General features: G+C 38.0%; 1 protein-coding gene across 2 annotated transcripts in view; it reads right to left on the reverse strand.

The window, feature by feature from the left end:
- Positions 1–26,793, reverse strand: part of LOC147232816 (metabotropic glutamate receptor 4-like) — a 225,185-nt gene that overhangs the window by 40,648 nt on the left and 157,744 nt on the right. For both annotated transcript variants that reach the window (XM_086149906.1, XM_086149907.1), the window contains 3 exons: positions 16,178–16,313; positions 15,815–15,969; positions 15,448–15,588 (listed from right to left, as the gene is read on the reverse strand). In XM_086149906.1, the coding sequence (XP_086006032.1) occupies positions 15,448–15,588; positions 15,815–15,969; positions 16,178–16,313 (432 nt within the window). The remainder of the gene's footprint in view (positions 1–15,447; positions 15,589–15,814; positions 15,970–16,177; positions 16,314–26,793) is intronic.

A 26,793-nucleotide genomic window follows, 5' to 3' on the forward strand; every position in this document is an offset into this window, starting at 1 on the left:
GTGTGTTATCGGGCTGGATAAATTAGTATTTAATTTTCCAAGAGGAGCGAATGTTGAAGCTTAACATACACCCATGTCAAAGGGAGTTCATTTTTGAAAGTTAAGGTGGGTACAGCGAGGTAATCGGCAGCAGGCTGCAGCTTTACAGTCAGGTGCAGAATTACCTGATAGTGTGTTAAGCTAGCTAAGTGGATTACAAACCAGTGCATTATGGAAACACAGAAAATCTGGTGAGATTTGTACCAAAGTAGGTGTGCAGTCGTTTGAAGCTTCACATCCAGCATTTGCAACTGCCGAATGGAAAAATATTGCTCGCAAGTAGAGAAGTATTAGAGGCAAAATGTATAACTAGCATGATAAGCAAAGGTACTCCTTTTTCAGACCATATTTCATTAACACTAGTATTTTCACATGTATTTTCCCACAGCATGAAATGTAGATACTTTGATCTGATAATTGGTCAGAGCTGCATTATGTTTTAAAGGAAATTTTAACAATAAAATTGGAAAAATTAAACACATATTTGTTTTTCATAAAATCATCCTCTAAATAGCAAATAATTCTGTCAAATGAATGCAGGAGAGTTGAATGTACAATAGCTTTTTCTGAATCACAGTGAGGTGAAAATTACAAAGTAGTAGTAAGGACACACTCAATTACTTTAAGTATTTTAAGTTTACAATTTGAGCGCGGGCTGAGATGGTTCGGTTATGCACAGAGGAGGGATAGTGAATATTTTGGTAGACGGATGCTGGAATTGGAGCTGCCAGGCAGGGGGTCTCGAGGAAGACCAAAGAGAAGATTTATTGACGTAGTGAGAGAGGATATGATGATAGTTGGTGTGAAAGAGGAGGATACAGAGAATAGGGTTAGATGGAGAAGGTTGATTCGCTGTGGCAACCCCTGAAGGGAAAAGCCGAAAGGCGAGAGAAGAAGTAGAATTTGAGTAAAAGTAATGTCGGTTTTAATTAATGGTGAGAGAAAATTCGGGGCCGGAATCTATCAATTATTAATACAAACTCTCAATTAATCGGAAATCCATTTGTCCAAGGAAAGCCATTTCTCCATTGAATTTCAGTCTGCACTCTGCTGTAGTGACAAAATATGGAAGAGTGGGACTTCAGGAACCCTGTAGAATAAATGTATGTTCAACTCTGGACCACATCCCTCTGATTAATGTGACAAAAATGGTCCATAATTATTATAATTACCCTTCATTTTTATTTTACCTCTGCCCTCAACCTATTAAAACTAAATTATTCAGACTTTACATGCATGTTTGGAAGTGAACAAAATCTAATTTTCTGGGTCAGACACACACAGCCAGAAAGATACTTCAAATATATTTTAAATAAATATGTATTTAATAATATATAATAATATATATGACATAATTTTATATTTTATGTATTATATAACATAACAAGAATTTCAAGAAAGACCTTTTCATATACTAATCCTGTAAGGTTTTCTTCTACTTTCAGAAAGTAGAAGGAAAATGACTGTATTTAGTTTTTCAAGACTCAGACAATGTATAAAATATTAAGTCATTATATCAGAATGTCATTTGTGGGAATTCGTGTCTATTAATTCTTCAAATCACAAATAAATTAAATATTGTTTAAAAGAGCCTTTTTTTTTATAACTTAAGTATTTTTTCTTGACTCCTGCTTTTGATCTCCATTTTTAATATTTTGTGACACAGTCATTCATCATGCAACATCTGTCCGCCACAAGGTCTCGATTCTTAAAAGTGCCAGACCTGAAATCAGCAGAGATCTCCCTCAGTCAGCCATCTTTCATTTACAACATCAGCGGCTCCTTGCTGTTGACCACAGGCAGTTCCATGTTCCCGATTATCTCATGAGCTTTTGAAATGCATGAATTATTGTTGGAGGTTACGGCTCAGTAATTAAGGGCCACAGGCCTTGATTGGAGATCTGAGCGATTGTCACAGTTTGGCTGACGTGCATTTGCCTTCAGGAATCCTGCAAATCCAAGTGGGTGTGAGAGCGATATTTGTCACGGAGGGTTGGCAGGCCACCCACACCAATGTTGCATTGTCTGTTTCCTTCTTGCCTGCCCTGGCTCTCTTTCTCTCTTGTTTTTTTTCTTTCATACCCATGATGAAGGCTTTCAGAGAAATCCCTTCATATTAAGCAAAGCAAAAGCGAAGTGTGGGTGTTTTCTTCTCGGAGGGGTTGTACAAGACTTTTTGTGTCGGCATGTGGCCCCATACCATTGACCTCCTTCTCATCTTGTGACTGGCCACAGTCCATCTGGATCTTCACTGCCAAGGCTGCTGGATTGTATTTTGAAGTAATTTTCCATCACTGCTGTGTGTCCAACTCTTCTCCTCATGACAGATCAAAAATAATCTGGTCTGAAATACCGGTTCATCTTGAATGACGTATATTGATTTTAATTCCTATTTTATTATATTTACTTGTATTTTAAGCCCACGATCCATCAGTGAGTTCACATGGAAGGGCTGGGTCATACATCCACATGTTGTGAGAATAATTAGCTTTTTTTTCTGCCAGTATAATTACTTGAAAATAGATTCACCAACATTAAAAATGACCAAAAAAAAATTCAAAGCAATAAACACAGAATAAGTATTTCAAAAACATAATAAAAAGATTATATCAGTGTCTTTAGAACACTCTTGGAGAAAGCCTAATTGTTAAATTAAGAATTAAACTATATGGTCATAAAGTAACATTATGTTTACATTCACTGGATATGTAAGTAAAGCTGTGTTTGCAAAGCATTATCTCCCTACTCTCACTCTGTTTGGTTGCAAAGTTGATTCCAATGAAGAGTTTGTGAAAAAAGATGCAAATAACTCAGGTGTTGTCAGGATGAAACAGAGACAAATGTGAAAAATGAGCCTTTGTGATCAATCTTGTTTGCTCGCATCCATTTTTGCATTTGGTGCGCTAATTCGGAGAAGCTGAACATCCTATCAGATTGATTTAATTCCAATGACTGGTACACTCTGTGCCATTTTGGACTGTCGAGAATAAAAGATGAATGACAGTGGCGAAATTTTTGACTGTGCTTCAGAAAAATTATTCCTACCTAGTACTTTGAGAAAGCCCCTTGTCTTGGTTTTCTGAACAAAGAAAGACCACCAGGATGTAAGTCAGAAATAAATCTAAGACTCATCCCTCAAGATGATGCTGCTAAGACCGATGTCTAGCAACCAACCAACTGAAAACCAGCATTAAATGATGCTCCGTTGCACAGGATTCTAGTGCTGAATCCCCAAACAAGGCAAAAGAAAATAAACCAGATGGATCTCAAGCATGTAAATGTGACTTGTTTGACACTCCTACAATACCTCTATTCGTGGTGTGATTTTACCTTTTCCCTAGATGGATGACATTATTCAACGTTGTTTAATCAACTTGCGTCAAAGCATGCAATTCATAGTCATATCGATAAACATCTCATCTTATGTCTTTTCCAAGTTTATCAGGTCCATGTTGCACAGTCTAGCTTGCAGTAAACCTGTTCATCATCCACCAGGAGCTGACAAGAGCCAGTTGTCCAAGACAGAGAAGCATTAAAAATTAGAACAGGGTGTCCTATTCTGAGTATTGACTTTGAGACCTCTTCATCCTTGCTTTGCTTTATTTACATAGATTATTTAATTAAACCATTAAAAAGACTCTTCCACCCAGACTTTGTGATAGATGCCGGCTATCACTACGAAAATTGTTCTTTAAACCCATTAACTGAGCATAGATTTTTAGTCAGCCCGGATGTTGAAGACCTTTATACTAATGTAGCTCATAATGGAGGCATCCAAGCTTCAGACAGTGGAACTCTTATTCATCCGGACCAACGAAAAGAATGGCCTATTACATGGTGTGCACGCCACTCTGACCACCCCCCCGACTTCAGCTATGAAAGCATAGTTCAAATTTAAGCAGAAAACATTAAACAGTTTTATTGCATTGCAGCAGTTCACTTGACCCTGTGTTACACACTGATTTATTTAGTTCCAGGCTGTCATCATGTAACATACAGGCAGTCATTTCTGGTAAAAAAATGAATATATGAGATAACTAAAGTTCATAATTCAAATGAAACTCCAGGAATATTCAATATTTTGTTGGTTGCCTGAGCAAAAAATACAAAACAGGCAATACAATGATATTCAGATAGATAGTTCAAGGCATCAAGTAAAAAGTTCTTCAATGACAGGAAAGACGGAAAACAAACAACCTCCTATCATATTCTACCTATCAGGAAGCTGAAGATTACACAAACAGCATCTCATTCTGAGAACAGTTTCCCGGGCAGAGCCTTCTCCAGACCCCCCTCGGTGATGTTCCCTCCATATGAAAACCATGCAAACACTGCTGCCTCCGCCTAGGATACTTGCCTCTTGTCCAAATGAAATAATGACAGGTTTAGCTCTTGTGTCCTGTGTAATGTTTCCTACAAATGTTATTCTTCAAAACATACCCATTCTAGGAAAAGATAAAAAGCTATCATTGCAAGAACCACTATGTTTTTTGTTCATGTGAGCGCTACAATGTGGGGGAAATTAAGCATGAATTGAATGTCCGCATAATAGCATGCCTCTCACACAAACACATGTGCACACACACTCACACGCCAACACACACAAAACTACTAAGGAAGCGGCTGCACGCTGTCAAGAAGCTAATCACCATGTTTGCCCTGGATATTATGTGGACATCAAAAATGGTTTCGGTGCCTAAAAGCGAATATGACGCAGGTAAGATGTTCCTGAGGCAAGAAACAAGGAAACAAAGAGAGCAAATTCACAGCTTCATCTGGTGTCAATCTTCACTCTCACCAACATTTTTTATTTTCTTTCTTTCGCAGCACATATCTTTGATTTAGTGACTATTAATTAGTCAGTTCTGTCCCTTCGGTATTGCACTATGCAGATATAATCAGTGCGGTTATATTTCATCTTTTTACTGCACCCGGTTTGACCATATTTAGCACCATATGTGTAACATTAATGGACACTGAAGAAGGTATAATTACAATCAAAATGGTTTGCTTGCAATTATGGCATTGACTCTGGAGGGCTCTGGTGGTCTTTAACCAAAGAATAAATATATGCATTATATGTTCTTATCCATGTCATAATGAGGGTATATGTTTTGACCATTGTATTATTATATTTCAATTATTTTTCCATTGAATCACGCCCCATATATTTATTTGAATGTTTATAGTACAGCCAATAGTATTCATCGCTAAAATAATTACTAATCACAGTTACCTGTTAAATTCAGAAGGTAATACCTGTTGATCGATAAGAAACTACCTTAAGTCATTAATAAATTGTTTTAGAAAACATCATGTGTTATAATGTGGTAATCCATACCTGAGGGAATAACAGAATATCAATTGGAATCAAATACCAGGCTTCTGTGTATGGTGGAAAACAAAACCGATTCAAATCAGTTCTCCAGCCCAGCTGTATGTCATATCCTATTCCATCATATAAAAGATGCTCTGATGCAGCCAGTGGTTTTTCCTCGACCCTGAAAAGGATAAGCACTTTAGCATGGCACAGCTTGCTTTATCTGCAGTGCTGACTTTCCTGTTGCTCCCTCAGCTCATTAATAAGCAGCAGAACAAAAGCGGCTCTACCTTACTTGTACTTTCAACATTAATCAATATCAATTTTACATCTCCTTCATTCACAGATAAAAGACAAGTCTCAATTCTTTCACTCATGCCCTCCTTATCCTTTGATCACGCTGAGCAGTCCCTGCCTCTCAGGACACTAATTATTCTGCACTATGCCCACGGGGGTCTCTCACAGCTGCCTCAGAGAGAGTGGGCAAAGCTCTCCGCCAGCAGAGACGCATGAGGAGTGTCACACTTTAACCTCAAACAAATGTTGTGAGACTTTGTCTCCCCGTGAAGCAAAGGTTACGCTTGAGTTTAACACCTTAATGCCTGTAATGCATTAACTGCATAAAAAAAATTGAGGTTTGATCAGTCAAATAATATTTGTATACTTACATAAAGACCACATGCAAGCATTTCTGCGGCTACAGTGTTGAAACATAACCACAAGGACAAAATGAAACTCAGCACTTCCTACTCCTTCCTTTTCTAAAATTAATTTGATTATTACATTATAAATATTTTTTTATATTCACATTGTTTTTGTGATTTGTCCTTGTTTAATGCCAGCTACTGGTCATATATATAATATTTTATGCATGACACTGTACTATTGGTTAATAATACAAGGTAAACAACTACGATCAAGCACTATACAGGACTGTCTCAGAAAATTAGAATATTGTGATTAAGTTCTTTATCGTCTGTAATGCAATTGCAAAAACAAAAATGTCATACATTCTGGATTCATTACAAATCAACTAAAATACTGCAAGACTTTTATTATTTTAATATTGCTGATTATGGCTTACATCTTAAGAAAACTCAAAAATCCTATTTCAAAATATTAGAATATCATGAAAAAGTAATTTATTTTTTTAATTGCATTACAGAAGATAAAAAACTCTATCACAATATTCTAATTTTCTGAGACAGTCCTGTATAATCAGTAAAAAGTCTATATTTTTTACAGTTGTCAGCTTGCAGGCTAATATCAATACAGTCAGTTTTATTTTCATAGAAAATTAACCAACAACGACAAGAACTCTGGATCAGAGCTCATTCAAAATATTCCATTGATTATAATCACATTAATTGTTTTTACTTTGGTTGTTTTCGTTACCCAACACATTAGGACAGACGATCCCTGGTCATATATTTTACTTTATCATTATAACCTAATGTTCTTCATCTGTGTTATTAATCTGAAGGTCTTGATTTTGTTGCTCTTTGAATCCATCGAAGCCATTTAAGACCGACAGCTCCTCAAGATATAACAGTTCGAAACAGTTAAAAATGAATCATTCTAACATGTTTTATTGTGCCCCTAACAGTTTATTTCATTCACTCCAGAACGCCCTCCCTGGGATGTTAATACTCACTGGTGCTGAAATTCATGTGTGAGAACAGTCCCCATCTGTACGATTAACACTTGTTAGAGTAACTTTTGATTAAAACCAAGGTGCCCATGCTGTTTGGGGGTAATTGCCGAGCCTTTTAAAATGTGAAACTCTATAATTATGGCTGGTTTTTGGTGATTTATATGATCATTAGGAACAAATGAGCTTGAGGGCTGGGGGGAGAAAGAGGATGTTGGAATGATAACAATGAGGTTATAACACCATTATTTAAATATATTATTTATTTTTTTATGAAATATATTATATTATTTTCTGTCAACCAAACAGATACACTCAAAGGGTTTGGTGCATTACTTGTGATAAATGCATGGCACAAATAATGTTCTGCTCTCCAATTTTTAGTAATTTTCAATCCTTCGGGATGTTACCTGTCATATATCATCATTTTTTACGTTATTATTAACTTCCCAAAAATTAAGAAACGCTATTTTTTCAGCGATGTCACATCGGAAATCCAGTCATGTTTCGGTGATTAAAAGCACATAGCTGAGTGCAAGGATAAAATCGTACTTCTTTATCCTGTTGTATTTATATATTTTTTATTATTGTTTTACATTCATTGCTTTACATCTTAGTTACTCTCAAACTGAAACTGAAACCTGCACGAGTTTCTCCCCCCTAAGGACCCTCACAGTCACTCCCTGCACACATGACCGGCTCATCTATCAGTGTCATCTTTTTCAGTGGTGAGTTACCCTACACATAACCCTCAGTGTTCACCCTTGAGTGCTCAGCGCGGGAACTTATGGTCTGTGAAGATGCACCAGATGTTGGTTTTGCAACCTACCTCTTAAGTTAAATGACCACTCCGGCTCTTGTGAGTTTCCACCGTTTCAGCGATACTGTGTGACCGTTCTGGTGGTAGCTTTTTTTTAATTGAATTCTTGAACGTCTGACCGTCTGAAGGTTCTTTCATATTATTTCTTTTACATGTACATGCTTTTATACTCACATACATATACACACAAGTGCTGTATAAAGTCACATCTGCAATACACCTTACTCCGAAGGACGGTTTTAAAAGAGGTGAGTAAAATCAACGTGGAGTCTGCAGTTTCATTAAATTGAATTGAAGGGAATTAAATGAATTAATTAAATATAGGGAAAAAATTAGTGTAAAACAGTTTTACAAACTGCCTTTGCATAGACTCTACATAGTCTGCCACAACACATTTTTCTTTGTTGCACTGTCTTTGTGGGAAGCAGTGTGTACAGATAGTGCCATCACACACATGGCTCCGGGGCAGCGCAGCAGCTCTGTCACTTCACAATAAGATGGTCATTACAAAGATTCCCTGTGGTTTTGGTACATTTGCCTTAATTCATTAAAACTGAGAATCACCAGTTACTCTGAGTGCTGGAATGAGTGATATTCTGACCCCATCATTTAACAAAGTGCTTATTTGTCTGCTGTGTCCCCTCAACTCCCATCTTATATGGAAGTCCATATCATTCTTCATTCAATCTTTGTAGTTACTGCTAACCGTTAAGACAATTCATATTTCATTATATTTCTTATTCTTCCTCCTTTCTACTATTATCTATTACTGTTATGTTTTTTACTTGAAACTCTGGCACAACAATTTCCTTCGGGATTAATAAAGTTGTTCTCATCTCATCTCATCTCATCTCATCTCATCTCATCTCATCTCATCTCATCTCATCTCATTATGTTACAAATGTCACTGATTATTGCATGGAGTGCTCATGTCAGTGTAACACTCTTGTATCCCTTTTTAAATAGCACTCTCTCCTAAAAACATACCATTTGCATATAACTTACTTATTTGACAATTTGAATATTTTGATAAACAATGTAAATAATTCCAATGATACAGAGAAAAATAAATTAATAATTTCCTTGTTTTCTGTTTTCATTTTCGGTTGCTGCTAATACAAGCAGCCACTGTGGCCATAAATAAATTTGTGAGAGAAAAAAGCATGAACTGCTGCCAAATACTGTTCTGTAACCCTTATTCAGTTGCAGTGATTTGTGCTCAAGTATTCAGTTACCAAGTTTAAAATGCTATTGTCCACAGCAGAATGGAGGTAGACTTTAGGGTTTCAAAACTGATGAATGTTTCAAAAAAAACAGCTTCCTAGAGCCTGCGGTCGTGGTTATCTTTATTTCGCTTTGGATATGAACAACATCTCATAAAATGTATCACAAAAACTTGCATAAACTTGAAAAAAAACACCTTTTTTTATGTACTTTTTTTTATGATGAGTAACCATGATCCCTTGCACCCCTTGAATCACAAAAATTCCCTTCAGCTTCAAAGACCCCCAAAGGTCAAATTTAGTGGAGTTTATTAAAGATAGATTTTGATCAGAATGTAAAATGTGAAATGTGCATTTATGATTTAGAGATAAATATTTTTAAATATTCAAGAGAATAAGAGCTTGAATCATGACCGAGAGAATTGGATTAGTGCCTCCTTTGCATCATGTTCACAAGAATGGGAAGAAAACCCCTGATCAAAATGCCCCATTCATGGGCAAAGAGATGTTAATTATCTGCTAAAGGTGATAGTGAAAAAAGTCTTTACATTATGTTGTCACTTTTCAAAAAAAAAGTGTTGTTTCTAAACTTAGAAACGCGATGACAAGTAGTGCAGAGCCTTCATAATTGCAGCAAGAAGAAATCCGACTGCCAGGCATCATTTAGAGAAAAATAGATCAATAAAAATGAACTGAGCTTAATGCTAAAATAACTTGGCACATTGTTCTCATCTCAGTGACTACATTAGTGAATGACATTATGGCTGCTTCAGAATGCTACAAAATCAGTAATGATATAATTGAATGAACCTTAATTGTCATGATATGGCTCTATAGTGAATAGAAAAACTTCGAATTGTTTATTCATTTTGTTTTTTATGATGTTTGTTTTTTTTTATTTGTTTTGTATAGAGCACTGTAGGGCATAAGTTAAAATATTCAACAATACTTTAGAAATAATTATAGCAACATGCAGCCCCAATGTGAAGTTTCTGTGTTTTGTGGTAGAGAGTGTTGCATCATGTTTATGTGATATAGGCTTCTGCTGATCAAACCTGCAAAAACAGATCATCTGGAAAGCACAGATCGTTTCATCATCCAATTAGCCTCAATTGCATTTGGGAATCGAGATGAGTGGGTTTTGTAATAGTCCACAATCTTGCCTCAGTAGATATCCCAAACATCACTTTCATTTATCCAGCCCTAATAAACAGCACAGCTTCCCAAAGTGAAGCTGATATGCTTGTCTGAATCAAGAGAGTGTCTCATTTCACTAAATTAATGTGACATTACTAAGTACTATGCAATAGTTGTAAAACCATTTTCACTTTCTGTCCACGATATAGACCCCACCACTACTGTCTGACAATTGGGAAACAGAATTGAGTGAGTATTTTCTGGAGGGGGGCAGATAGAGGGGATATCTCAGCTAACTCTAGGAGAGTTTACCATGAGTTCCATTGTGTTAAGATAAGGTTTTCTTTATTTCTTTGCCAGCCTGTTGTTTGTTAACTATTTTTTGTTTGTAGGTGGAAAAGGTTGACCTCAGGGAGGTAGCTGTGTTCAAAATCCATTATTTATCAGCTTCTCAAAACTCTTTTTTGGACTCAGAATTATCAAATTCTATTTCTTTTTTTCTGATAATATTTCCAATCATTAATTGCTTTTCGCCTCCATAATATATCCAACATCTGCAGCAACTAAGAATCAGAATCAGAATTGCTTTATTCGCCAAGTAATTTTTCAACTACAAGGAATTTGTTTTTGTTAATGGTGCCAAACAGACAACATATAACAGGCATTAAATAAAGTGAAAAGTAAAGGGAAATCAGGGCGATCATGGTTGGTTTTGCAAAATGGCAAGTTGTGCAAAGCAGTGCAAAGTGCAATAGAGGGGTTGGGAAAGTGTCAATGGAGGATTATTGATGAGAAATAGATCACATGGGGGACACATTAATGGCTTACATTAGGACAAAAGGTAAACTGATCACATGTATTTTTTTTAGCAATACATTAATAACACTGTTTGCAAAATGGATTGTAACAAGATCCTTTTGCAGTCCTTTACAGTTTAAACTATCAAACTAAAGTGTCGCCTTTGTAAATCATCTGGTTTAACACTGACCCGCTTGTACCGGTTGGTTGAGCTAATTGTGTTTATTATGTGCATGTTCAACCGAGTAGTTTAAGAACTGCGGCCTCACCCAGGATCATTGACTCCCCTTTGTGGATGACTGTCTATCTAATAGACTAGAAAGATGGAAGATGACTAGAATGCATTTTGATGGAGAAGATTCTCTATTTCTTTTGGTTTGTTTGTTTTTTCCTCTTCAGCCTGCTGGCCATCCTGCTCTTCTATGGGCATAGAAGTTTGTTATTGAGTTTTGTTTATCTTAGTTTGTTGAGTTCAGTGGTCATCCCAGTAGGGGTAAACTTTGGCAGTGGACTGTATGTCCGATCTGCTGTCTACTCATGAGGTAATTGTTAAAAGTTGCCTCAAGTCTGATACTCCAGTGACTTCGAGACTAATTAGGATTCAATCTATTGTTGCTCTGTCTGAGGGTTGCTCGCTAAGCTGAAAACATTGGGTCACTGATAGAAATGTGTCTGTGACTACTGTGCAAGTGACCTGCATTTAGATACTTTTTTCAGGGGCTGCTTTCTGGGCACTGATGGTCTTTCAATACAAGAAAGTTGTTACTTGAATCAACAATTTTAAAGCAGCGCGAAACAATTCAGACTGAAGCTTGTGCAGGCTGGCAGTCTCTGATTCAGGGACATGAACATGCATGGGGTGAAGTTTCATGTTCTTACAGTTGTTTTATGGCATGCTTTTTTGCACCAGTGAGCCATACCAGTAATGGCCATTTTATTATGGATATAGCTTACTATTACTCTGGTGTGTATCAAGTGAAACCTGATACATTGCAAAAACACACAATATTGTATAATCGTGTTTATTGTGAATACCATTTTTGATTAAACATCTAGGAGATGTTGTGTTTTTTGGCTGATTTTCAATGACTTTGTCACAAAGTCTGGTGAGAGGCTTCCTCCCTCTCTGAATCCTATTTTTTACTGTCTTGTGTGTTTAATTCACCCTTTCCTGATCCTTGTGTTCTTCCCAGGTATGTCTGGGGGATTCTACTGCTGCTGCATGTTTCCCTTTGGTAAACAGAGACTGTGGTAAACCTCAAGACTGTCTGCACACAGTTGTGATGTTTGTTAATTCAACAATTCGGAGATGAAGGGAGAGAGGGAGGTGCATGAGCGACTTCTCTGACTGCCCGTACTTGAGGGGGGGTTCAAAATGCTCCTAGATTCTGCGGTGTCTTGATTTTAGCAGCACAATTTTATAAAATTCAAATCTTTTTTTTTTTCCCACTGTCAATCTTTTAGTCATAATACGGCCCATAAACAGGGGGCTGGTTAAACCCAGTGGACAGGTAGGAATATTGCAAGCCTATAAAACAAATCATCCTCTGTGGGAGTGGATGCGAGCTGTAACCATAATACCCCCTGCTGACCGATGGAGCAAGAGCAGAAGCAGCTGCTTCTCTAAATTCAAAGGTTATTTATGATTTTGGTGCTTGACTATTCTTTCATGAATAAAAGTTGATGCTGTCATTTCATCATCAACTTTCCCTTCAATCATATGATATTTAAGCAGGCTACATACTGTAAATATTTATGATTTCAGTACTGAAAGTAGATGAAAACACATTAGGGCTCACATTATAAAATATTTGATGGGACTCATATGCTGTCTTTCTTGCCTGAAAGGAGCAGCGCTGATACTGTGTGTCAGGTGGGAGCGGAGGTAGGATGTGCTTCTTTGTTGGAATTTAGCTGCGGATGTGATTTTTCAACAAGTGTTGTGAGTGTTTTTAACTGTGGACTTTAGTGAATTTATAACCCTGAGTGCAGCATAGACATTATAGATAATGAGTGAATGAATATTTATGGAGTTCTTTCAATCAACATGCAGTACAAATGACAAAAATATGTAAGTAGGATCTAAATACAAATCACACATTCATTCATTTATACGACTGATCCTGTGGTGAACAATATGATGAGGTTAGAGGTTTCCAATCAACATACTACATGCTTTGGACTGTGGGATGACACCCACACAGACTTAGACCATGAAACGCCACCCTGAAAGGCCCCCTGTTGGGATCAAATCAGGAACCTTGCTGTGAAATGCTAAACTGCTGAGCTTCCCAAATATACTTGATATGATTTATTTATTTATCAAGGGGTGGTGTGCACGATGCCTGCCTGTTGAGGTCGGGGAAAGAGGCTCGCAGAGAACTCACTCTGCAAGGCCTACAGTCCCCTGAGCATCAAAGGTGCACGCAAGAGGCTGAGGCAACTCAGCTTCAGAGGCTGCAGAGAAGGCCTCACTATGGCTGTGGATTCAAAGGGACAAGGAGAGTGGATGAGGGCTTCTTGGACACTGGCCAGGAGCTGATCACTCGCAGTCGGGTCACCTGGGTGAGGGGGTCTGATGTTGAAAGAACTAAAAACATCCTGTGACCTCAGGTACTATCACTGATGACGTGTCCAACATTCTGCATCACAAGTTCTATCTAATAACCATGTAATTCTGGCCAAGCCAGTGATGTCCAGGAATAGACTGGTTGACGACCATGAATAGATTGGTGACAGCTTGGAGAGAGAGCGGATAGCATGGAAACCGGGGCAGGAAGGGCCAGCAATCCACCCTGTACATTCTGTGGGGAAGAACCCTCACTCATCAACAAAATGTCCTGAAGAAGCTTACCCTGAGGGGAGCCAGAGAGGGGGGAAAGAATGAGCAAGAATGAGCAAATGTACCATTTCAGTGATACTCTGCCCTGGCAATTAACATGCCGGTCAAGTCTGCCAAGTCAGAGTGCAGAGGGCCTAAAACCAAGTCTGGAATCTGTCAGCCCCCCCATCAGAGAATTCATGGACAGTAACAACAACATCAGCCCAAGGATGCAGATGGATCCTCAAGGGCTTGGAGAGGCTTACCACCTCGGCTCCGTAGGTGCTTTAAGCCAGTATCCTGCCCAGGATACTGTGGCCATTGCTACCGTACAAATCTCCCATCTCCACTGTGGAGGGGTTTGAGAGGATGGTCAGCAGTTGCCTCCGATCCTGGTTGGGGCAACCTAGAAGTCTAAGCAGCATCGACCTCTACAACAACAACAACAGCCAGCTGACTCTACCAATCAACAGCCTAATGGAGGAGTTCATGGTTGGGGGATTGCCACGGACAGGGGTGGTGTGCACAATGCCTGCCCATTGAGGTCGGGCAAAGAGGCTTCATGGGGAATTCACTCTGGAGGCCTACAGTCTCCTGGCCATCAAAGGTGCACACAAGAGGAGAGCCATCAACTCAGCTTCAGAGACTGCTGAGAAGGCCTTACAATGGCTGTGGATTCAGAGGGACAAGGAGTGGATAAGCGCTTCTTGAACACAGGCCAGGAGCTAATCGCTTCCAGTCGGGTGGTGAGCCTCTCCAGGCCTGGTTGAGGGGGTCTAATGCGGAAAGACCTGAAACCATGGGTGACCCCAGGTACTATCAATGATCATGTGTCCAAGATTCTGCATTACAAGATGTATCTAATATCCATTCATTTATGAAGTTGTTTTTTTACAGACTATGAACTACCTAGACTATGAATTACCTCATTATGTTCTACAGCAGGGGGAAAATGTTGCCTGAAGTGACATATTTTGAAAACCTACTTCTAAGAGTTAATTATAGACTCCATGTTTATGTAGAGCATAGTGAACCGCTATGTTATGCAAGTAGCTAATAGATTAGCTTCTTGAAATTGAAGTTAATAAAGATAAGCATTCACTAGCTAGTGTGCCAAATATCACCTGCTGTTTTTGCATAATTACAATGAATATTCTTGACCTATTAAAGACTGCCTTTTTAAAACCTAAGGGGTCAGATCCATTCAAGCTCAGTATTGTGTTCATGGAAATATTCAATTTTATCTATGCTAAAATTAAATTTATCTGCTGCCAGATTGGAAATCTGTTGTTATTTTTTTCCCCTTAGAGTACTTGTTAGAGTAATCAATCTCAAAAATCCATATTCGTAAGGCATTACTATACGAGAATAATCAAATAATGCAATGGTGGAAAAACTTGACAGAAATCCAATATAATAATGGAAGAAGCTTTAAGACTGCTACAATTTTAAATTCTGGATATATGGCAGTTCTTTTTTTTTGATATGCTGCCAAGGCTGTTAAATCTTATTACAGCAATTCTTATGCGCCACTCCCATCTAAGAAAAAACAACTTCTATAGTGTTTGTATAAAGTTGAGAGAAAAAGTACCCAACCCCCAAATGCAACTTCCCTCATTCACTGGAAGAATATCTTACTTGTGCACTTTTTGAGTCCAGACCCTTTCTTCAAGGCGTGACGGCTGAGCTTGCAGTTGAAGTTGTTCTCCCAGAACTCAGCAAACCAGATATTCCGTCTGTTGTTTTCCAGCGTCCGGCTGATGAAGTAGCGATCAAACCCTGGACAGATCAATGGGCTGTTTGTCATTGACACAGACATTGTCAGTGTGGTTGGTTCAGAGGTTAAACCTTTTCATCAATATAATTGATTTAATACATTCACCTTGGTCAATATTACTTTATTTGACCATAATTTTAGTGTTCAGAGCTTTTATCTGAATGCAAGTAGTCCCTAGTTCAGTAAAATATTGCTGTTGTTTTATGATGCATGTAGGTACAACAGTACCTCTGATGGACTGACGCTTGGGCAGGATGGTGACCGCTCCCTCCGCCATCTCCTCCTGGTGCAGCACTGGTGAGATCTTTGAACCCCAGCTGTCAGAACCCACCCAGATAAAATGACCTGTTTGGTTGGCCTTCTTAGCTGCATGGAGTAGCCGCCTGCGGAGGTGAGAAAGCAGATGTTGCTGTGGATAAGGCCAGGGAAACCAGCTAAGTCCTCTTTAATTTTGTTTTGCAATTCACTACATGGTTGTATGCCGAGGATAGACTGAAATGTGTGTATTCCAGTGTGGGACTGTGCCCTCCCCTGAAGTCATGCTTTTCTAATCATCAGAGCAGTGTTATGTAGTTGTTACCAGTTCCTTACCTGATATCATCTTCGTTGGCAAAAATTACGACAACTCTTGCATTCGGGTTTTCTCTCAGTCGCCGGATTACCTTGTCAAACTCGCCTTGCTTGGGCTCACGGGGGATTTTAACGGACTGGGAGATGCAGACGCCCCCTAAACACCCAGAAATTTAAAGATGTCAGATTAAATCACAAATATTTTCAAATTCATTAAGGGGTTTAATGATACCTCTGAGTCAAGGAGATTTAAAAGTAATAAGGTTGAACTAAACCATCAAAACTAAGGCAGAGAAAATAAGAGCTCCGTGGCCTCTTAGTCACTGTACCCAGGGAATTCTGGGAATAGACGGTGAGTTTCACTAAGAGTGCTTGGCTAAATGAAGGATAATTGGTACATGAAATAGAGAACAAGCCTATTCTTTTGCACTGAGGGTGATTATAAATTTTATACATGAACCGCCTTGATACAGGTGCCTTCTACCACCTTACATTATGGTTTTGACACAACATACTTAAGTTTTCAAAAACTGAGTGGGGTTCCAATGAGCACTTCAATTCAATAATTAGGCATAAATAGGTGAAGGAAGTAATCTGATGCCGTTTGGTCATTTGATATTTAAATATTATTATGAAACAGGCTCTCCATTATGGAATGAATTTATATGTCTAATTTATTTTTCAGCTAAACTGTATCTTACAGTTTATTATATTTGGAAAAATAAAGAATAAAAAGAAATATATGTATGCACACGGACACATACATACATATACACATACATACATAAATACATACACACAAACACACACACATACATTTTTTTGTTATTACTTGTTTTATATGTTTATATTATACATGATTAAATTTCAAATACTCCATTAATTGGAACACAATTTATTACAAACATTCAGAAAAATGCGCATGTTATATTGTAATGTAAGAGTAGTTTCTTATACCTCAAGACTGACCGCTATTTGATTTTCTGACAGTGCAATGCAGTCAATTTAGTTTGAAAAAGTAACAGTAATGACGTTATATCACTTTCTTTCAACCTAAACAATGAAAACATCAAACCTGTTATCCATTCTGAAATTATCGCCATTGCACCTACTCTTATCATGTCGTCTCATTAGCAGCTCTGCAAACCCAGTGTAAGCAATTTGTAAATTATGTATATTCACTGGGGAAAAAAAAAACAAAACACTACAGAAAGTAAACTAAATCTAGGTTGCACATAAAACATACCATCCTTTTGTTGATGGTTTATATTGGAAAAATATCAGCATTGAAACCATGCTTGGAATGATCTTTCATTATTTATATTTTAGTCAATATCTGCCGATACTGATGACTGATATTATTTTGTAGTTAGATAGTTATTGACCATACAGAAAATTAAGATCTCTTTGAGTCTATAAAGAAAATAGACTGCCGAGAAAAAAAATTGCTTTTTTTTTCTTCCAACGTTGTTGTTTGTTTGTGAGTCAGCTCCAATGCTTCTCCACCAGGATTTAGAATCAGGGAAACTAAACTTTTAAGTGACGCCGGTGAAGTGATTGTCTAAAGGAAAGATTAACTACTGCCTGACAAATTCTTCGTAAAGCAATCAGACAGAGCAACCAACAGAAGTGAGACTCATTGACATTAATTAATTATCTAGAGCAGGGCAGCGTGGTGGCACAGTGGAGTATGCTTATTCTCTCCGTGTCTGCGTGGGTTTCCTCTAGGTTCTCTGTTTTTCACGAGTTTCAAAAACATGCAGTAGATTGATTGTTAAAATTGCCCATATGTGCGAATGAGAGAGTGATTGGTTGGTTGTCTGTCTGTCTGTCTATGTGGTCCTCGATTGACTGAAGACCAATCCAGGGTTGGCCATGTCTCCTGGCAGATGGCAGCTGGGTTAGGCTCAAGCATCCCTCCCGACCCTGAGTACGGTAAGCGGTAGACAATGGATGGACATCGAGTATGAAAGTATCTTCACATATTTATCTTTGTTTACGAAGGTCTTGTATTTCAATGCCTCCCCTACATAACATGAGCTATACACTTACATATCAGCAAGCAGGGCGTCTAACTGGCATCAACCATCTTGCCGGACACTAAACCTCTGTCATTCTTTTTTTTCCTTCTATTTTTACTCTAAAGCTAGTTCAATAAAGGTAAAGGGAGTTTACATTCGGCTGTCAAAAAATTACAGGAGTGACTGCTTTGGTTGCATGCAACTGCCTCAAAAAGCTTCAGCTTGATGCAATCTTTATGTTAAAATGTAAAAAAAAAGAAAAAAAAAAAGAAAAAGAAAATTTTAATTCAATAAAAGGTTTGATATTGAATTAAATTTTATAAAGTGGTGAAGATAAATTGTATAATAACATTAAATATTCATTTATTCATTAATTCTTTACCTACACCATTTATCCTGAACTCTCACAGGGAGGCTGGAGTCTATGGCAGAGTAGCTGGGTAAATATTTTTTCAAGTCAAAATATTCTAAATTTTTTTGGGAACATTCTCAAGTCCTATTAGATATATGATTTTTTTTTCTTTTTTTTTCTGTGCTTCAAGAATGGTTCAGTTAAATATTCATATTTTTTATGTTAAAATGGTTCCAAATACCTGTTGAAGGTGGAGGGACATTGATTAGCAATGCGTGTCATACACACACACGTTGGGTACGTGCAGAGCCGGAGAGCAAGTGAGCCGGTAAGATGTGGTAGTATACACTGCCCAATGCTAATGCATGCTATTTGGTTCAAAAATGATCTATGAATGAGTACAAATGAATGTTGGAGTGCTGTGTATCATGTGCAGAACCCGGTAAACTTTGACTCGTTCCTACTTGGTGTTCACCATCCTGGGCCTGCTACACCAGCTGTCATTGGGCAAGAGGCAGGTTTCAACCTGAACTGGACACAAGGCGATCACATACACAGATAGATGTACAACCATTCACCTTCTAATACTTAGGTCCTGGCAATTTAAGGTCTCCAAGTAACCTGCTGCATGTATTTGCTGAAAGACTAAAATAACCAAAATAACAAAAAAATCTGACATTACAGTTTTATCTATCCACAGATCACAACCAGACAGACCTGCAAAACTCTTCATCAAACTTTCTAAGATCTCTCCCATCTTGAGCTCAGTTTCCACAAAAAAGGGTTCAAAGCCAATTCAGGATCAAGGCAACACAGCATGATATCTCCATCCCTCATGACCAATTCCAAGCACAAAATCTTTTAATGTGCGACCCATGCCAGAGCCGCATCATTTGACCGTGTTCAACAGACTGAAAACTAAATAACACTTGAGGTGTGTAGACATGCTTCTAGAAAAAACACTTTTTTTTTTCTTCAACCTCTCTTCAAGTCACCCTGGATCAAATAAAAATACTCCCTTTATCTTACATCCTGGAGACTGAACAAATTTGTAGACTTACTGAAAGACTACAGACTCTACAACAGGATGGACAAATTGGACTGCTACTGTTAAATTCCTGATGTTTAGTACTAGCACAGCATGGTGGCACATTTGATAGGTCTTCTACCTCACAGTAAGAAAGTTACAGGTTGGATTCCAACATGGGAGCCTTTCTGTGTGGATTCTCCATGTTCCCCCAGTGTCTGTGTGTGGTCCATAAATATGGATTGTTGACTGAGTGAGTGTGAATGTTTGCATGTCTCTATGATGGCCCTATGATGGGCTGCGGACTGATCCAGGGTGAACTTTGGCACCCCTACACCCAATGGCAGTTGGGATAGGTTATCTTTTTTTATAGGGGTCTTACAACTTACGTTTTTAAGAAGGACTAAATCAGCTCCATTCCCAGCCCCTCCCTTTTGCTTTTCGAAGTGTCCTAGGGCAAGCAACGATCCCAAGCTACTCCCAGTGGCCTGGTTGGCGCTTTATATTACAGCTTTGCTGTGTTTTGGTTGTTATAAAAACACAGCCTAACCTGAGACCGTAATGTAAATCTCATAGAAAGTATGTGACAAATACCATCAAATTTTTTTTCGAAGGCTGAAGTGCGACAAACAAAAATTCAACTCTGAAAAAGGACAACAAGTTCATGCAAGAGTTTTGAAAAACTAAATGGATAAAACACTGAAAAAAAGTAAGCCGGATCCGAGGAACACTTTGTGATGCCGGAAACTTGATCTTCCTGTGACAGAGTTCTTTCCCGCCCGTATTTACAACATAAAGACAAATGCTCTTTTTTTGGCTTTTCTTTGTGTCTGGAGCGTGGATGTGTGAGGAAATTTGAAATAATTTCAACCAGGAATGATTCTCTACCTCTGCCAAGTGTGCCCTTGACTACCTCAAAACAACAGGGAAAGCAGTCATCCGACAATCTTAATTCAGTTTTCAGATATTTGCCTCATTCTCTCTCTTTCCGTCTCTCTTTCTCTCACTTGTGGTTCAGGTACACTTTCATCTAGTTATTTATGTCCCTGCTCAGCTCTTGGTCAATTAAATGGGGAAAAAACAAAAAAACATAATTTTACAACTAAAATTGTTTATCTGCTCCTCGGACTTTGCTAATTGTTGATAATTCCCCTATTGTTTGTCCTCCACACTTCTTTTGTATGCTCGAAGCCACTCAAGTAAATGATTAACATGTGATATTTTTTTTTTCTTTCTTTCTCTACAAAAACCTAATATAGAAAAAAGAAAATTGTATTTTTTTATTCATTTATTTCTTAATTTTTGGCTTTGCACAGTTTGCTCATCTCAATTAATGGGAGGATATCTATTTCATGGGGCATCAATTGTTGTTCGGTTCTCTCAGTGTGCCTTAACCTTGCAAAATGAAACAAAAAAATGAGATAAGAAGAACTGAGAGTGCATGAATGAACTCGAGTAAAACCTTGACGCTTGTCAAGACTATATTCAGAATCAGATTGAATATTTAGATATTCATTCAATCATACATTAATTATCTATAATACTATCCTGCACTAAGGGAGTTGGGGGAACATAGCCCAGCTGCCCAGAGGCCACATATGTGGGTGATTTATACTCTCTCTAATGAACCTACTGCATGTTTTTGGACTGTTGGCAGAAAGCAGAGAACCTGTAAGAAACCCACGCATACGCAGAGAGAACATGGAAACTCCACACTGAAAGATCTCCAGTCTGATTTGAATCAGGGATCTTGTTGCTGTGAGGTGTAAACCCTAATGGCTGCAGCGTTGTAAACTTTGCTTACACCATGCCAGATCTACCCCATTATTTTCATTTTCATCTTTTTTTATTTGTTTTTCTGTCTTTTGACAGACAGTGTTTATCAGTCGTATTTGCCAACATGCCGAGATGTCTAAATACAGCTTATGGAAGTTATCTTTTTTTTCCCTTGAAAGAAGATGTTTGTGTGCTAACAACTGTGCCACAGTCCCACCCTATATCTAAGAATTTAACATGAAATCAAACAGTTTCAAGACAGTTATAACATAAATATTATCTTAGAATTCCCATTTTTGTTACTCCCACTCTCAATTGTGCAGATTTCAAAGAACTGCATGACTTTCTGTTTAAGTGAACAGTCTTTGTTTTTCCTTTCTGTTTGTTGCTGATATTTTCATTACGTGGTATCAGAGTGCAAACACAGCTTTGGAGGAGTAAGAGAGAATTAAAATACACTTCCAGATTCAGTCATGTCTACTTCTCCTAGGCAAAACCTAATTGTTGCTTTTTTTTTTTTTTTTCAGCACAACATCTTCAAATCATATCAAGAGAGACTTTAATGAAAGTAATGAAAACCTTTCAGGTTAGATGCAAATTTTTTTCCGGTGCTGAAAATAATATTTATCGGGAACTTTCAATGGCTGGAGAGTTTTAAACTTTATCTATGCTATGCCAGATCTACTTTCCTCTACAGAGGAAACTGCTTGCAAGGCCTGGACCTGCTCCCATCTATCAGAAACAGTCAGTTTGTTTTAAGGGGAGATTCTGGACGGGTAGGAAGCAGGATGCAATACCCAATGTCCCATTATGCCCCTGAACCTGATATTAAAATCAGTGAAGACCTCAGGTAGGCGGAAAAATAATTATTGTTATTGTTGATTTACTCACTACTTCTCAGATGAGGCTCTAGACCAGTCATTTCACCTATTGCCGTCGAACCATTTTCGCTAATGTTATTATTCGTAAAAGATAATTCATCCCTGTTATCCCAAACCCCCATTACTCTCCATCTCTATTACACATATGCTATCTGGCTGTCTGTCCTTCTCTCTCACACTCTTTCTAAACCCAAACCAGCTGAGACAGAAGGCTGGCCACTTTGAGCTTGGATCTGTCCAAGGTTTCTCCCTGGAAAAAAGGCAGATTTTCCTTCCTGATGTCACCAAGTGCTTGCTGGCGGGGGAATATTTGGTTTCTGTAAATCATTTAAAGAGTGTAGTCCAGACCTGATTTATGTTGAAAGTGTCATGAGACAACTATGTTGTGATTTGACGCAATATAAATAAAATCTGACTTGATTTGACTGACCAGTCCCAGAGAGTAAATTTATCATCCCTTTGGCGTGAACCTTAATTGAGATAATTACCTCTGACAGAGATGAAGTGTTGTGTGTGATGTTTTTCAGCAGCATAACTTCAATATGAACAAATAATGAAAAAAAGAAAATGCTGGAACTGATTAAGAAGACTCCGGCTCCCTTGAGTTTGTAAGAGATTATGTTGTTCGACCATTAGATTAGGTGACCCGCCAAACAAGGGAAAATAGTGGTTTAAAAACAATTTTAGCTAGAGTGTGGGAGTCCTTAATCCTGTAACATGCAAAACCTCTCACGGTTTGCTCTAGGCCCCTCCTGGTAAAAGATTGAATCTTGACTGCCCCAGAGACATCCAGCATAAACTGAGACCAGCTTTTCAGGAGGATGTATTATAGAGGACTAATTATCAAGCTTACAGTATTGCACAAAAAGGATGTATAGCTTCACCCGTCACTCTTCTCTCAAGTATTGCAATGATAGTATTTACTGAATCTAAATTATACACTGGAGATCTTGAGGATTCACTCACTGAATGAAAGAAAAAACACTTAACAATGTGGTAGTTAAAGGAGTTAAAGCCTCCCATTTGTTTGTGATCAACAGTTTGCAGTGACAAGAATGTTAGTCGGAAATATTCTTGTCTTCTTGTCAGAATCAGGCTAAAAGTATTTGTCGAGAGCAATTAATGCTGACTCTTGACAAAATAAGCCCTCCCAATGTTGTCAGATGTATACAGCATTCACACTGCAAAGAGCGGTCGTAAAGTCATACCACGAGATGCAGTGCGATCACAGGTCACTCACGCTGGGAACTCCAAGTGGGCCTCTGTTGTCAGGCTTTTAGCATTGAATCTGTTATTGTTTAACAATAACACCTTTACTCAATCTAAAACTAATAGTTTTAAACATCAAACAGCACATAATTGATTTCTCATTGTTCATGTAGGTTTCAGACCACTCTATGGCACTGGTGCAATTAACATGGAAACAGATATTCAGATTCTGCGCATACCTATGCAGTGGTTACACCGCAAATGTAGTCCAGCACCTGGGACCTATGGTCAGTAGTGCAAGTGACGATTTTGTTGACATGGTGTGATAAATGGTATAAATACAAGCGGTAAATCATGTGCTTAATGTACCGTTAGGTGCTGTCTATGTGCTGGACCCCCCACCACCACCTCCTCCTCACACTTGCTGAATGGTTTATTGAAAGGTGGATTTACTGAGGTCAACGAACCTATTGAGGGCCTTGCCCATTTACTGTATAATACGTCTATAGAGTAATGATGTGACAGGCCAAATAAATAAATAAATTTAAGAAAAAAAACTGATTCATACTGCCTTATTTCCTGCAAGAAAATTCGCACTTCGAAAATATATCGCCTCAGAAATCTCATAAATAGACGGAATTGGTACGAGCCCTTCACTGCAGTTTCTCCTGCCCTTCTCAGTGAGCCAAAAAGGTGTCAAAGGTCATCTCTTTCAATCAAAGCATTTGACTTATGGCTGGCCTTTTTCCTATGACCACAGTCCAGGGTAAAAAAAAACACCCCAGTCAAAGCAGAATTCATACAGGAATCCCAAAGAATGAGGATGCTTCACACAGGGTTCCTAATTGACTCCAAAACCACCAAAGTGAACAAATTCTCAAGCATGCTTTGGCAACACTGGTACCCTGTCAATTGATCAGAAACACATATTTAAAATTGAGAAAAAAAAGAGCGTCAATACAGCACTTGGTTTAATAGTGCAACAAAGTGTCAATATGGCCTGTGCTCTATTTTTCTTGTATGCAGAATTTACTATTTGAAACACAGTATATCAGAAATGACCAAAAATGGGTAAATACCAATTATCATATACTTTAAACTAATTCTAATTAAAATACAACCTGAATAACAGGTCATCATGAACATAGCCTTTTCTTTTCTGTTTGGTACCAAAAAGGTTTTATTATTGTTCAATAATTCCACTCCTTGCTGCAAAAGACCAAATGCCAAGAGTATTTTTTTTCTGCTTTGGACATCTGCATACTTGGTTAAGAAACAGACTCAGTTTCTGTCTCATACTGCCCAGCAGAACACAGCATTATTTTTAACCTCGATGCTTTGTTTTTTTCTAGCCTGCAGCTTCAGCGTTCTGGTGCCCTTTCACCACTCTCATCAGCTTCATTTCCGGCGACTGAATCCTGAGAAAGAGCTCTGACCCGGCAAACATCCTACTGAACACTAGACAGCAGAGGATGAACCCAGCCACTCACCAGAGGGACAAGTTCGTCTTTATGAGTTCTGTGTCTGTGTGGATCTTCTGAATATTTTTTAAATTGTGAAATACTTCAGCTAAAGTATCTAGTAATTCTTTTGTTGGTAAATGAGTGATTTAAATTTCTTTTTTTTGAATTTTTTCCCATTTTGGTTTTCCGTTTTTGACTTTCAGATAATCTTTTTCCTCCATCCATAATTACTGACAAACCTTATCATTGAATCTTATGACATCCACATGCAAACTTTTATGTTTTGTAAACTATTAAATATTCATGAAATATTTACAGTTCGTTTTGGAGAAAAATTATTTTAAGAAGATGACAGTGGTTAGTGCTTCTGCCTCACAGCAAGAAGGTTCCTGGCTCAATCCAAATGGGGTAGTTTTTGTGAGGAGTTTGCACGTTCTCCACACATTTCTTGAGGTTTCCTTCCAAGAGTCAAAATCATTCAGTAGGAGATCCCAAATTCATAACACATTTGAATGAGGAATCAAATCAATGTTTGTGTCTATAAGCATGCGATTGACTGTTGACAAGTCAAGGGTGAACCCTGCCTCTTGCCCAATGACAGCTGGGATAGGCTCCAGCACCCCTGTGGCCCTGAGTGCAGGATAACCAGTATAAATACTGAATTAATGTGTGTTTTGAGTAATGTGAGTCCTTGACGGGGTTTTAAGAGTAGGTTGAGTACTCTACAAAGGCTTTCAAGGTGTCCATATCATTTAAAAGCACGAGCCCTTCCTCTCAAAGATTCTGATTCGAATTGAATTTATGGAATTTATAGTTTAAGGCGGGGAACTTAATTAAAAACCATAATTCCAATTCATCCCAAGATCAACAGCATATTAATGTTAGACTGAGCAGTGAAATAAAATTAATAATAACCACAAAGAACACAAGTGAAATTAAATATTTGTTAAAATTAAATCAGTACAGCTTAATTTGAAGAGTAAGTGACTTTTGATTGCACTTAGTATTAATTAATCATACAAAGTAATTTTTTTAAATTACACAGTTTCATTAGACCCACCTATTGTGGTAATATATTTTTCATAACAAGATTATGACTTCATCATGATTATTTATCACTTTTATTTGAATGATGAGAAACAAATATTTAATTTGCAAATATTAGTTATTTTTACTCTTTTTCTTTGAGCAGATACAGTTTTTTAATAGATGAAATGGCAAATTTATATTGAAAGGTTTTTTTTTTTGGGCAGGATATTGAAATTCTGATCTATCAATTATCTAGATAACATAATAGCTACTGTTTAAAGAATTTCAACAAACCACAGGCTTGAGGGACTTGAAACAGCATTCCTTTCTTCCCATCATGACATTTCGGAGTTCTTTCTGCCATGTTTTTCCCACCTCTGACTTGTTTCATGGGAGAGGGAGCTGAGTTTTCCCTTCAAGACGTGTTAATTAAGCAAGGGGAAGAACAAAAACAGTTGCCATACGGAGGAGGTATCATCACAGCGGGCTCTCCAACTGCTTTAGATTTTACTTTGGTTGCTCTCTCTGAATTTCTGCTGAGATTAGGTCATCTGGAGTGACAGACTGACAATGATTAGATAATAGGTCTTCACAGGCCGATAGTGCTTTATAGATTGGTGCTAGTGGATCGACAAGTGGGTCCCATTGCTCTGTCCTCTCAAACTGTGACAGTACATTCATTTTTATATTTGCCCAAGGAGGGAAAACCAATCCATTATTTTATCGATCAGAGGTTCTCGTAGGATGCACTCAAGGAGCATATTTTCTGTTGTGTACTTTCTGCTTAATATATTATTTGTGCTGTTTTGAGAGACCATCTTACAAGAGGATTCTATGCCTAAAGCAAAATTACACGGCCGCGCTGGAGTATTTTTGCAT

The sequence above is a fragment of the Fistularia commersonii genome, chromosome 7, assembly GCF_037954325.1.
Source record: "Fistularia commersonii isolate RoL2024-O1a breed Wild chromosome 7, RoL_Fcom_v1.0, whole genome shotgun sequence".
Taxonomy (NCBI): Eukaryota; Metazoa; Chordata; class Actinopteri; order Syngnathiformes; family Fistulariidae; genus Fistularia; species Fistularia commersonii.